This window comes from Phaethon lepturus, unplaced genomic scaffold, assembly GCF_000687285.1.
Source record: "Phaethon lepturus isolate BGI_N335 unplaced genomic scaffold, ASM68728v1 scaffold33280, whole genome shotgun sequence".
Lineage (NCBI taxonomy): Eukaryota > Metazoa > Chordata > Aves > Phaethontiformes > Phaethontidae > Phaethon > Phaethon lepturus.
Genome location: NW_010511742.1, coordinates 15,231 through 28,730, shown reverse-complemented (window position 1 = coordinate 28,730; position 13,500 = coordinate 15,231). Strand labels below are relative to the sequence as shown.

The window sequence follows — 13,500 nt, the reverse complement described above, 5'->3', positions numbered from 1 at the left end:
CAGTGTTCCATCCAAGTTAGCACAGAAAAACACCAGCGCTTTAAGCCTGGACATGTCTTTAGATGCTACCAGAGAATGAATGTACTGCAAAATAGACCCTGAGACCGACTCTGTTGGAAAGGGGAAAAGCCTGTCAGACTGCACTCACTCTTGATGTACTATGCCTTAGTGAAAGCTGAGGGCCTGGCTTGCTGCTAGTACAAGTCTCCAACAATTTCCACAGATGCTTAGAACCTCTAAGAAAAAACCTTTCCCAGAGGGATTTCTGTACTACAATTCCCTGATCTCACTAGGGGAGCAAAAGGTTACCCCACAAGCTATGCAGGTTAGACTTTGAGTATCAACCTTGCACAACAATGTTCATCCAAAGGGCTTTAACAGCAGCAAGAGACCTTCAAGCTAAAGGAATGCCACTGTTTGCCAGCACAGATGGCAAGGACTCAGAGGAGTTGTGACTACCTTCATTTAGATAAAGGGGTGTTCTGTGCCAGGACCTGAGAAGGACCATCATACACTACAGAAAGCTAAAAGCATTAAGTGTAACCATCCAGCTCACTGGGTCACCCACTGCACCTGCCCCTCCCTTCCCAGCACCAGTAATGAATGAAGTAAAGCAAAAACAAACTAACAGATCAACAGGTACTAACCTTTTCACTCTGACCAAAGCAACAATTTTCACCCAACTTGCAAGAAGTTCACTTACTTGTGCCTTCTCTTCCAGGGAGCAGAAGCACACAATCCCCCACTTACCCGATTTCAGGAATCTCTCTTCTGCATCTGGAGAAGCAGAAACTTCAGAAACATCTGAGGAAGACAGCACCAGCTCTGGAAAATCTGAAGGTCCTTCCAGAAGTTGATCAGTGGAATGTGATCCTAGTTCTGAGAAGGAGCACACTGCTTCAAGAATGGGAGGGGACTCTTTGGTTGAAGATGGAGTTGAAACCAAAGGACTTGGCCCCCGCTGGGTATCTCTGTCAGGACTGCACTGTGCAGGAAGACCTCCTTCAAATTCAGACCTTGCCACAGAATTCACCTAGCACAGAGAAACATCTTGGTGAAAACATTCATCCTGCATGGCACTGCACACAGCAACAACACTCAGTCAGCAAGAACACATCAAAAGCACACAGAGCAGAGCCCCAGAGTAATAACCATGAAGAGCACATTACCCCTCACCCACCTTTTGCAATTGCTCCTGGGCCTTCTTTGATTTTTTCTTGGGTGCAAATAAGTGATCATATTCTTCTGCATATTCCAGAAGCCGTTTACTTGGCTTTCTAAGGCGTTTCCTCTCTGAAAGTACTAAGAAAAAGACAAGCAACTTCAAGACTGTCTTTCTGAGATTATCAAAAGACAAAATTCTCCTCATGGTCTGTAGATAACAGTTCTTCCTGCCTTCTCTCCCAGAGGCTCCACATTGGAAGAGCCCTGATACTTTTTTCTCTTTGATACAGCCTTGTAATTTTTGAGCTTCCTATCTTCCACAATCCTGACATGGCAGGTGTGATTTTTAAGGACCTAAAGGACTTCAAGCAGTTCAGATAAGAAATCAAAAAACATTAGATAATGAGAAGCTCCTGGAATTTCACCCAACATCTCCTTCAACAAACTACATCTAACCTTCTTGCAGTACTTTTACCAAAACCTAAGTCCATTAGCAACTCAGACTCATCATGCTACCTTTGCTGTTAACCTAAACTCTTTTGGTTTTAGTGCAAGGGCACAGGAAAACACTGTTTTTCTGTAACACGGTTCAGTCACTGGTTTCACAACACATAAGCCTAAGTCCTTCCCCTCCCTTCTGGCATATTTTTGTATCTACTACTAGAGCCTTGTATTCCCCATCTGCTGCTGCAAGCCCATTTATTGCCTTTGCTTCCCGACAATAGATTCCACAATGAGATCAGGGAGCGAACAGTCCTCGCCGGTGACTGCAAGCTCTTCAAGGGCTCAGATGTCTTTGTTTGCACAACGCTGCACCATCGCAAGGGAAACCTGGTAACAGGTATTTCCTCGATACAAACCTAACCACCCGTGCTATACCACCTCAACACCCCAACACACAGAAAGCTACAAAAAGAGAGCCCTGATGCTCTACGCCACCAGCAAGCTGCAAATGCAAGATGATGAAAGTTTATATCTTCTTCTCACTTCCCAGAATACCACTGAATTTTCCCCTTTGTTAGTATTCAAAATTATTAAATATGGCCAAAATATTTATTCTAGTCACAAAAACATTTGTGGTCTCCTAGAAGTTTAGGAACAAACAGTAAGTATCTTCTTTGCTTCTTTTCATGTGTAGGAGGTGGCTTTTTCTTCTTTAAAACGGAAATATTTTATAACAAAGCATTCCAGTGCAACACTTCAGAACAGGGATGTTGGACAAGATTGCTACACTTTATTGTGGCTTTGTGGTTAAACAAGTATGAAAACATCAAACTGGGCCAAAAGAGAAGAAAGGAACAACTTTCTCAAACACAGCTATTTTCATAGCCTCTATTAACTTTCTGCACAGGTGTCTGGGTGAAATACACATTTCAGCACATTACCAGTTATAGGCTGAGTATCCTCACTGGGGAACTACTTAGAGCCCCAAAGACATGCAACAGAACACAATGCTGTGCCAGAAGGGATGGCTCAACTGCATTTTTTTTCCCCAAAGTGCATCCTGTACAAGAATTCCACGTGCACTCTGATTGGCACTAGCAAATCACATACCTGAAAAAACTATTATTTAGAAAAATGTTTTAAGTCAGCAAATTTCACCAGTCTTAATTTCTGCCTTATTTGCTCTAAATAGTACCACAAAGTTTGTAGCAAAAATATGCCATATGTTGCTATTCAACTATGATGAAGATTTTATCTAGTTTGAGTTTAGTGGAAATTACACAGTTGCGACTGCAATCTGTTGCAATCTCTTACACTGGTACTCTGCCTGCTGCGGACAAGGATTAGCCACTTCTTCTCAAAGCACTGGCAAACAGAAAACTCCCTCTCTTCTGTAAGCTGCAGTTTGACTAACTTCCAGCATCATTCTCTCTACTTTCTATATAATTGGCCTTGCCTGATATAAAAGGCAGGCTGGTTTCCACGAATGGGCTTTTCACAACGTTACAGGTTTACTCACTACCACCAGCACACTAGGGATGTTACGGCAGTCCAGACAGCTCCTCATAGACAGAGGTTGCGGTGCCTCCCTGTGGCACATTTATGTTGATAAGCTTCAGGTGTGCTTCAAGGCTCACATGCTGTTTAGGGCAGGGGAATTAGATTACACTGCAGTTACTGATCCGTCACTTTTACAAGCAAACCCAGGCCCTCAATGCATCCTTGTGTGCAGCACCAGGACAGCTCTGCGCTCCTCTCCGATGCCACCTCGTCCAGGAGCCTGCTGCCTTCCCCTGCTGCTTCTCTCTTAACATTACTCCTTCTTAGCAGCTCTTCTTCTCTAGCTCTCTCTGCAGGCTTGCATCTTCATCTCACATAGCAACATTACAGGGATGCTTCACTTGCAAAGCCATCATGAAGCCATGAGAACCCAGTTGCACCTTAGAGCAAACAAGGAACTCTCTCCCTCCGGCAGGCTGCGGCACTCCTGCGGCAGAGCCTTGACAGCCCCAGAACAACATGCATGCTCTTGCCTGCTCTGTGAAGACTTAAGTGCTCAAAACCACGCAGCTACAGCCAGAGGAGTCAGTGAATGATTATTTCATACATGATAATTGTCATGATTTCAAATCAGAACTTTTACCCCCTGCATTACACCCTACAGGCTCATTTTCTGTGCCTGCTGTGACTTGCCTTGGGCAGGTCCTATGACCACTAAGCCAGGAGCTGCCTTTTCCACCTTGAAACAGAGGTGCAGGCAATCTCCAGCAAGCACTAATAGCAAAATATACATACCAAAATGTGCATTGAGGGAACACGTAAGTGACAAAATGCACACAGGTTCAAAAGTCTGTCAAGTTGTATTAATTTATGGTGTTGCAAATAAATTAGAACTATTTAGTTTGGTGAAATCTACGTAAAAAATTCATTTTATTGTTTTTATTAAGGTTTGCTTCCCCATTCTTTGCAGAAGCCTGAGAATAGCATGGTGTTGAACGTGGTTCTGCTAGACCTATTCCCTCCACAAACACCTTTTTTTTTTTTTTCCTTCTTTAAGCAAATATCTCCATCTCTGTGGAAGAGGCAGGGCTGTCTGACCTCGTGGTCCTCAGAAGCCTCCTCCTTCTGAGGTCATTTCCCTTCCAGTGATACTGCCTTACTTCTGCCTGCCATCTTCCAAACCCACCTCCAGCCCAGCCTCCCTGGCAGCTTCCCTCTCTTCTGTTCTCCCCTTCATCCCTCAGGCAGCCACACCAGAGCTGTAAATTAGGAAATCTGTGGGGTTCCCCAATTTGTTATTAGCAGCTAATAGAAGTCCACACTAAAACGCAAAAAAACCCCCAACACATTGTCTTGATGAAATCCTACAGAAGAAACCAGAGACTAAAAACAGCACTAAAAAAAAAAAAAAGCAGCCATCGAGGCTCAGTTTCCCACAACTTTCTAGTGCTGATCTATCCACTCTATGAAGGTATAATTTTTCAAAAAATCCCAGACTCGGAAGGATGCTTGTTTTACCTTTCATTGTGGAGGAACTAATAATTTGTAATGTATTTAACTTTCTGAACAAAAAGCTAAGCAAAATCCCATAATCGCTGTGCCTTCTATTGTTCTCCATGCTTACAGAGAACCCGAAACCAAGGTATCACACTTTCTTCAGCTCAGACATATACATCTCCACGTTGTCAAACAGCCCCAAGTTCCATAACTTATGCTTTAAATTAAAAAGTATAAAATGTATACAAATACACACTCTGGTGCAAGTCCAGCTCCCTTACCTTGTGCAGAGAATTCAGACTGGGGAGCAAAGTTGCCAAGCTCTGTTTCTGAGTCCATCAGACTGTTGTTTGGCTTACCACATACATTCAAACGTTTCTCAACTAAGTCTAAACGATTCTTATAGTCCTGATCTGTCAGGTCTCCCTCAAGCACCTTTGAATGAGGGGAATGCCTACGTCCCAAGCACTCATTTCCCTTCAGTGAAAAGCCACGAGAATTCAGGCCAAAGGCACTCTCCGAGTTTCCTTGTTCCCTAGATCTACTGATGTGCTTATTAGATCTAGCACTGCTTTGGTTAAAACGCTGCCACCGCTTTTTGGGTGCTACGTGATTTATATCATTAGACTCATCACCAAGAGAGCTCTCACTATTTGCCTCTGAATCCAAGTCTGGACTCTCCCCATTTTCAGCAGAAGTGCAGCTCTCAGTATTTCTACCAGCTTCAGGTCTCCTTCCAATACGATCTAAATTGTCATCAGATAAACAGGCAGAGTCTTCATCAGTTGAATGTTCTGTTAAATCAATAGACTCTTTCCTCTCAGTATCTTCTGCTTCATTACCTAGAGGACTGGTAACTGAACCGTGAACGCGGAATGCATGTTCTCCTGAATCTCGGGATAACCGACTTAGCAACTTACTTGGCCCTCCTGGTTTTAAGTCCTTTCTGTTTGAAACTGTTTTATCTCCAAGCTTTGATGACTGCTTAGATTTTGAACAGTTGCGTTTGGGCACGCAATTTGTGCCATTTGTCCCAGAAACAGCAGTACTTGTGGGCTCCCTTTTACTAGTACCAATCCCCGTCAATTTGGTTGGAGGATTGCGTGAAAATGAGGAGTTCCTTATAGCAGAGCTTGGATTTGCTGTTTCCTGGACACAATCTCCATTTTTTTCTATTTTATATGGGGGACCTACAATAGAGAAGGACTTCAGACCACTCGCAGAATTGCTTCCAGAACCATCAGCTGTGCTGGTATTTCGAAATGGGATTATATTTTGAGCAGTCATCAGTTGCTGCTCTTTTGTCTTACTGTCATGCATATCCTTCAACATCATTAACAAGGTGCTGAATTTGTAATCTGGCTCAATAGGCAAACGACCATGACCAGAGGCAGAAGAGAAAAGTAAAGGTACTGTGGCCTTTGGAGCACCAGAGTCACCAGCATCATCATTCATGGACCGATAGGACAGCTCCTTCAGCTCTGACAAGACATGTTTCACCACAGCCGTTTCTATTTCAGCAGAATCCCTGGCTTTCTCATGCATGTTGTTTAACAGTTTCTGACCATCAGCTTTTCCGCTTCTCTGAAGAGAATCTCTCTGAAGGCCAGAGAAACCTTTGGTATCAGAAGAGCAGCGATTCACACCACCCTTCTCTTCTGCAAGAGTAGGCTCCAACCCAGCAACTTTTTCTTTGTGTTTGCATTTTATACTCCTGATTCGGGGCAATTTCATGCTTTTCGGTTTTAAGATTGCTTGATTTGCAAGAGCAGGCCAGGAGCTCTCCTTGGAAACACTTTGGGGAGCAGTGTGCTTTTTTGCTAGTGAAAGATTGTCATTTCTCACATCTGAAGAGCACTCAAGAGCTGTCAATGACATCTCAGCATCAGAGAAGCCCACTTCAAGCTCCCCATCTGCAAATTCAGCACCAAGTCTGCTGGTTACTGAACCTCCCAGAGGTTTGTGATCTCTGTACGACTTCTTCCTGGCCCTTCTGCTGCTCTTCTGAGAAAGATACATGGAAAGCTTAATGTTTCCACTTGACGTCATAGGAAATTCCTTCTCCACTTTATCTGAAGAATCACTAACTTCAAGAGCACTAGAGGCTCTCTCTGAACTTTGGTCCATGATATCTACATCACTGTTCCCACCATCTGAGAAGGAAGAGGAGGAATCTGATTCAGTTTGTTTTTTCTCAATACCAGCATCAGACGCAGAATAGTGTATTTGTAATTTGGAACTGCACAAAATGCCCAGGGAGCTCTTCTCTCTCTCCAAAGATGTGCTGGAAAACAAATCCCCTTGGAGAGTGTTCTTCAGAGCATCACTTTTACGATTCTCATAGTCTGGTTTCAAAGGTGTCTTTTCAAAACGTTTTTCTCCAAAGGAGGAAAGCAAATGATTTTTCCTGGTGCTACTGGATGCTGTTAGGCTGTTGGCAATCCGGCGAAGTTCATGAGATGCATGTTTATCTGGTAGGTCCCCAACAATCATGTTTCTAACTATGCTCTCTGTTGTTTTTTCTTTGATTTCTCCCCTAGATGCTTCCCGTCTTGCACCACTCTTTTTTACTCTAGTCCTTTTTCTGCTCTCAGAGCTCTTTTTCACATGTGGCTTGATGTGCAATTTTCCTTTTTCACTGGCCGGGTGTCTGGAGTCAAATGCCAAGGATTTCAAACAGCCATTCAGCTGCCTGTCCCTTTCTGCTCCAGGGCCATTGGCATAGTATTCTGACTGCACTTCCTTCTCGCTGTCCAGCTCGCTGGAGTTCTGGCTGCACTTTTGATCCTCTGGCACCCCAAGAATGTCTTCTGCCTGTCCAACACTGACTTCCCATTTAGCCATAAATCTCTGAGGAACCTTAAAGTTGGAGGAGACAAAAACAAGAAAAAGAAAAAATTTCATAGGGTAAGCAACAAGATAAAAGTGGGATAGAGACACACAAGGCACAGAACAGAGTGACAGTCCTGCACTTTGCATCTTTTAAGACAATCACTTGGATTCCCAGAGACTGTGCCTAGCGGTCACATAAAATACTTCTCCTGGTTAAATACCCTGCACTCCTGCTGAGCCTAATAAAAATCCCTGTGCATTCCCAAAACAGTGAAAAGGTCCCTGCAAGCACAGGTCTCCCAGGAACCCGATGTCCTAGCATCCCAGCACACCCCAAACACAACTGCCTCTAACAGGTAATGCATATGGTACAGATCTCTAGCACAGAAATGCAAAGCAACAGCCAACAAGCCTCTCAAGGAAAATGAAGCATCACTTTCCTTAAAATATTTGAGCAGACATGTTTGCTTTGCTCATTCTTGATTCTTCCTACATCCCTTGAACTCAGAGGACAATTCAATCTTCCCTCTCCATCAACATGCCTTGGTACAAACATGAGATCCAGACACACATTTAGAATGTATTCTAACAAATTCAAGACGTCCGTTACCTAGAAGTCTCCCACCTTTAACTCTATATCTTTAGTATAAAACAAAAAAGTACTCTGCATAGTGGACAAGAACCTCTGCTAACATCTCAAACTAGCAAGAAACTTGTTTCTTAGCCGTGTGTGTAGTTCTTGGCTGCACAACAGCAAATCAAAGGCTTCACAACTGCTCCTAAAATCAAAACCAATTCCAAGGCAGGAGGAACAACTCAAATTTCTGACACTTTTCCTTTAAAAAAAAAACCACACCAACAAAATCTCATCTCAGCAGATTAAAAAAGTTTTATGGAGACTGATAACAAGCCAGCCAAATACTCTCAGCTTTGCATCAGATCTTGGCTTCCAGGAATGCAAACCGGGACATTTATGCAGGCAACTATTATTTGATTCCCCCTATTGCAGCCACACTGGCACTTCCATTTGCATGTAGGATGAGATTCTAGCCATAGAGCATTTCTATGACCAGAAAAGTTACTTGGGAGCACGTAATTAGTTGTTAGAGGGCTGAGAACACGAGGAGAGAAGTCCTTAGAGAAGATACTGAACATGGTTGTGGAAAAGAAAAACCCAAAGAAAGCATTACACCCGGGGACTCACACCTGCAAGAGCACATTTAATCTGATACTTTTGCACTAACATGGGTTAAGTACTTAACTGCTAATAAAACTCTTGGAAAAAGAGTAAAAGAAAAAAGACACCATTGCCTAGTGTGACTATCTGCTCTCTTACAGTAAAGCAGTAGCCTCTGTACTTCTTCACTTTAGCAATTCTAAAAAGTTAATTTCTCCAGTCACCTTCCTAAAGATGTAGACCAGACCCCTGTGTCACATTATGTTATACTGGCTACAGCTGCTCGGGGCTGCTATGTTTGGAAGCGGAGATGATGCGATGAGCCACAAAACTCATTCCCACAGGCTCACAGACAAAGCACTTTCCGAGTCAAATTTTAAGTCCTAACAGGTTTCTATAAAAAGAATTACTGAAGCAGGGCTAAAAACCCCACTGCTTTATCTCAGTCAGCGATCTAGTGAAGCGTGCAACTCCACCTCTGCTTCAGATCAGCCAAAAGAGGCTGCCAGAGAGCACAGGAAGTTGTTTAGAAGTGCACTGTAACAGACATCAGGAAAGGGCTTGCGCCACTGAACAGATCTCGCACCAACAGAGACCTGACTCGTTGTCTAGGGCAATAAAAGCAGCAGGCCACACCCCAATATTAAGGAGAGCCTAGAAACTCCTGGCAGCTTACAAACTGTGCTCGTTGTAAGGATGCAAAGAATCACTTCCCTAGCTGCACTGCTGCAGTCACTGCCACAGAAGAAAGCTGTCCAAGTGCAATTCTAGGCATAAAGGAATACTTTGTACTGTGCAGATTCAGAGAATCAAAAACCTATTAGAGAAAACAGATCTTTCACCTTATGTTTGTAGCCTTTTTCCTTTTGCTTTCCTCTTCGCCGAAGAACAGGCAGCTCTTCAAACTGATGTCTTCCTTCAAAGAGGACAATAGCTTTCCCAGCAACCCAGGTTTTCTCTGAAGGTTCTCCTAAGGCATCCACATAGTACTCTCGGTATGGTCTCCGATTGGAAACTATGTTGAGAAATTTAACAGAATTTACTTGCATATACAGAATAAAGACACACAAAAAGAATCACAGAAAGCAGTAACAATTTGCCAGTTAATTTAATTACTTTTTGCTTAATAACAGTTCCAAATGAATGCCAGTTCTGGGTATTTCTTTGATATTTGTTGTCTCTGTTCTGTGTTGCTACTCTCTAAGTTGTTTTTTTTTCTTACAAACAATTTATTAACAGGTCTAAGATGGGTCATCTCCCTAGAGTAAAGACTACAGTTTGGCTAAAAAAAAAAAAAAGAAAAAATATCCATGTATTTTTTTGTCTTGAGACACACAACATACTAGGCAGGACATTCTTTTTCACTACTCCCTGATTAATGATTCAACAGTCCAGTCCACTTGACCATTGGGAAAAGGCAATGGTGTGCTGGCAACACCCAGAAATTACAACCTTCTGGATAGGATTTACTCATCCTGAACCTCCCCCACCATGATCTATCCCACCTTGTTCAATGCTTTGTTAACAAACTCCTGTTTAGGACATAAAATATTAGCAGCAGTATTTAAGTACACACATAACTCTACAAGGACTAGGGGCAACATGACAAAGTGTTAGTTGCAATGAGTATCTCCATACTTTGTGCACAAAGGCGCAGAGCAAGATAAAAAACTCAATCATAAGGGCACAACCAAAGGTTTTTCAAAGGTGCTTTCTGTGCAAGAACGATGAACAGACATGGTACAATTGAGAAGTGAACCAGTACTGGGTGTGCTGGTGAAAAAGGACAGGTGACAAGCATTAGAATAGAGCAAACAAGGCTTGAACAAGGGATATAAACTTCTTGCATTTTGCTGCAATGCATGCTTCATGTTCTCCTGGGAACATCTTCACTCTCTGAACACGTAGCCTGGACTTCACAGCCCATTTGGTTTGTGCTGTGTCTTCCAGAAGTGCCAGCACAGTGTGGCAGCCTGGCCTTTAGTGATGTCAACATTGAGATTCTGACCAAGACCACAGAAAGGATGACAAATAATGACCCAGGCAGCATCAAAGCAAGGCCAAAAATGGCAGACTGCATCCGTCCCATTCACAGCACCGGCACTCAAGCCACTGAGCCTCAATCTTCCAGCTCCAAAAATCTTCAAGTCAAGAGCTTGCTGAGCAAAGGCAAACCTCTTTAAATGAAACGCCACGCCTCAAACCCAAGAGAAGAGATTGTTGCACAAGTGATGAGTTTGAAGCGACCTCCCTTGTTTTGAAGGGCTCGTTCCCTTGGCAACAGGAGAGCCAAGGCAGGAGGACTGTGCTTCCTATGGTGCACAGAGCTGCGGCAGCTCCCCCTGCCCAAAATCACCAGAGTTTAGATCCACCCGCTCTGCCACCTCAGCATCGAAGAGGGGAGACGAGCAGATTACATATAGCCACAACTGGAAAAATGCAGAGCTCTATTGCTTTGAACACAGATAAAACATGATGGAAGAGTCTATCCTGTAGCTGGAGATCAGGCCTTGCTGGAATTTGTTAACAGCATGTTTCCTCCCTGCAGAATTCCTTCATTAGAAATCATCATACACAGGCTGAGAGAGATTACTGGACAGCTATATACATTAAATCCTGTCCAAAACTTCATGGGGAGGAGTGCGGGGGAAGAATATACGTCTGCTATTCCAGCAACATCTTCAACTGGAATTTGAGAGCTCGAAAGGGACTATTTAAAACAGCACATTCATTATTATCTAGAATCAGGATAAATGCTTCCCGAAGGATGAAGGGGAAGGTGGAGAAACAGCAAGTAAGAAGAGTACAGCAACCAGACTTGGGGATGACGTGAGTACCATGTAGGAAAAGCTACTTCATGTCTCTAGAGAATTAGCAGAGGGCTCTAAGCTGATGGCCGCTAGAAAAAAAGTCTACTCGCTCTCAGCACTTGGTTCTTAGGCTGGTGAGGGCCACAAAAACTGGAGAGAAATACAGTAGCAACCTCACCAAGTCTACAGAGCTGTCAGTGGCAGACGGCACCAGTTCAAGTGGTTTTCAGTTACCCACAGAACAAAAAGAACCAGAAGGGGAAAACCAGGAACAAATAAATAAGCCTTTCCATTTGTGGCAGCCTCCCCATGGCAGCTAGTATGGTCCTAAAAGCACTGAGAGAGCCTTCAAATGAGCTGCAATTTCCAAACAATTGCTTCCCTTCTGTTCTCTCCATCACTCACCTATACTTCTCTGCCTTGAGGTTGGAATATTCTCTTCCTTCCTGGCTCTCCCCTACATTCATGCACGCATGGCTCTGTCTTATTTCCCCCATGTTCTCCCCTCACATTCAGCTGGCTCTCAGTCTCTTTGACATACTATGCCCTAAACTTTCACATATGCAGCTCCACCTCCACATTTTTCCAATATTTCACCATAAACAGCCCCTTGCTTCCTTGTGCCAAACAATACCAAAAAAATTTCACTTCCTCTCACACATTCCCATCACACCTTCAGGCATTCAGCAGCTATACTACACTGCCCCACACCCTGCTTCTCAGCCTCTCCAGCCTCCATTCTCCAAGCCTGGCCGACTCTCCATGTCCTCACACACTCCAGGCTGCCCAGCTGTGCTTGCCCACCCATTGCATGTCTCTCTCCTCACCTCCCTGATCCACCTCCTTTTTCTCTGCTCTTTCTTTGCACCCCTTTTTTGAGAGGCTGTTCTTTCTTCTGCACTGCCCTGAGCTCAGTCCAGCTACTCATCCTTCCTATACTCCGGCAACAAAAGCCTACATGTGCAACAGTTGTCTGTGACACTTCCACCAGCCTCAGCCCCATCTTCCTCCTGTCATCCCCCAATCTAGGACTATTTTATAGGTCCAGGTCTTCCACAACAGAGTCCATTTATTCACACCTTTCAAGGGCCAGAAATGTTTTTTGAATTAAAAACTGCAGCACTCTGCCATACACACCTCCACTTTGTGGTCTGAGAAGATACAGTACCTTTCATTTTTGAGTGACAGTCCAGCACTGGGTCATGACAAACTGTGCATGGCCACCATGGGCGTCTGTTGAACTTGGCCCAAACAAGATCCCCAACTTCATACTTCACTGGAGTAGGTTTCTTCTTGGCTCGGATCTTTGGGGAAAAACCAGAACACAAGAAATCACTAAAGCTCCAGATGCTTTTAAAGGTATTTGCCTCCCCCCCTGTGTGCAGATTACATCTGGCCACCAGAGACATTTACATTAAAAAGCAAGTCCTGATGTTACTTAGTGGTTCCTACACCTTCAAAGAACATGATCATTCTCTCACCCTTCTGAAAGAAGAAAACAATAAACCAGGGTTTGAAAAGGTTTTTTTGTTATTTTTTTAGTAAGGAACGTGACCTCTGGTAAATGACTGCACTCAAACTTCACACATTTGAGCAGGTAAATATCTGGAGTCACTACTAGCCCCATTACTTCACTAACACCAATTTGTTCACTTCAAAGGTTGCAGTTCACAGAAAAAGTAGTCGTAAGAGACAATGAAATATTCCTGACTGGAAGGTGATAAGAACAGCAAATTAAGTGTTTATCAATTGAAAAAAAAAAAAAGTTTGTATGTACAAGCTGCCCTGCTTCTCAGATGTGCTCAGGAAAAAGCTTCACTATAAAATACTTGAAACCAAAGGGAGGTACAACCAGAAAAAAAACTTATGTCCTAATTTTTAGTTTGTATGAGCAGAACTGCCATTGCTCTGCCCCAAAACTACAGAGCAGGAGAAAGGAAGCACAAAGGCAGTCGTCCTCCCTCTGGGAGACGAACACATAGACTTTGCCTGTCTCCAAAACCCTCTCACAAGTATCAACTCTTTAAGGAACAGTCACCAAAACCCACTCTACTTCCCAGGGCTGCACGCTGATCA

General features: G+C 43.6%; 1 protein-coding gene across 1 annotated transcript in view; it reads right to left on the bottom strand.

The window, feature by feature from the left end:
• Positions 1-12,728, bottom strand: part of NSD1 (nuclear receptor binding SET domain protein 1) — a gene marked incomplete at its 5' end in the record, with an annotated part of 41,832 nt that extends 29,104 nt beyond the window's left edge. The window contains 5 exon segments of the mRNA XM_010284956.1: positions 751-1,033; positions 1,181-1,302; positions 5,526-7,464; positions 9,457-9,629; positions 12,593-12,728. Coding sequence (XP_010283258.1) covers positions 751-1,033; positions 1,181-1,302; positions 5,526-7,464; positions 9,457-9,629; positions 12,593-12,728 — 2,653 coding nt within the window.
• Positions 12,729-13,500: the final 772 nt, after the last annotated feature.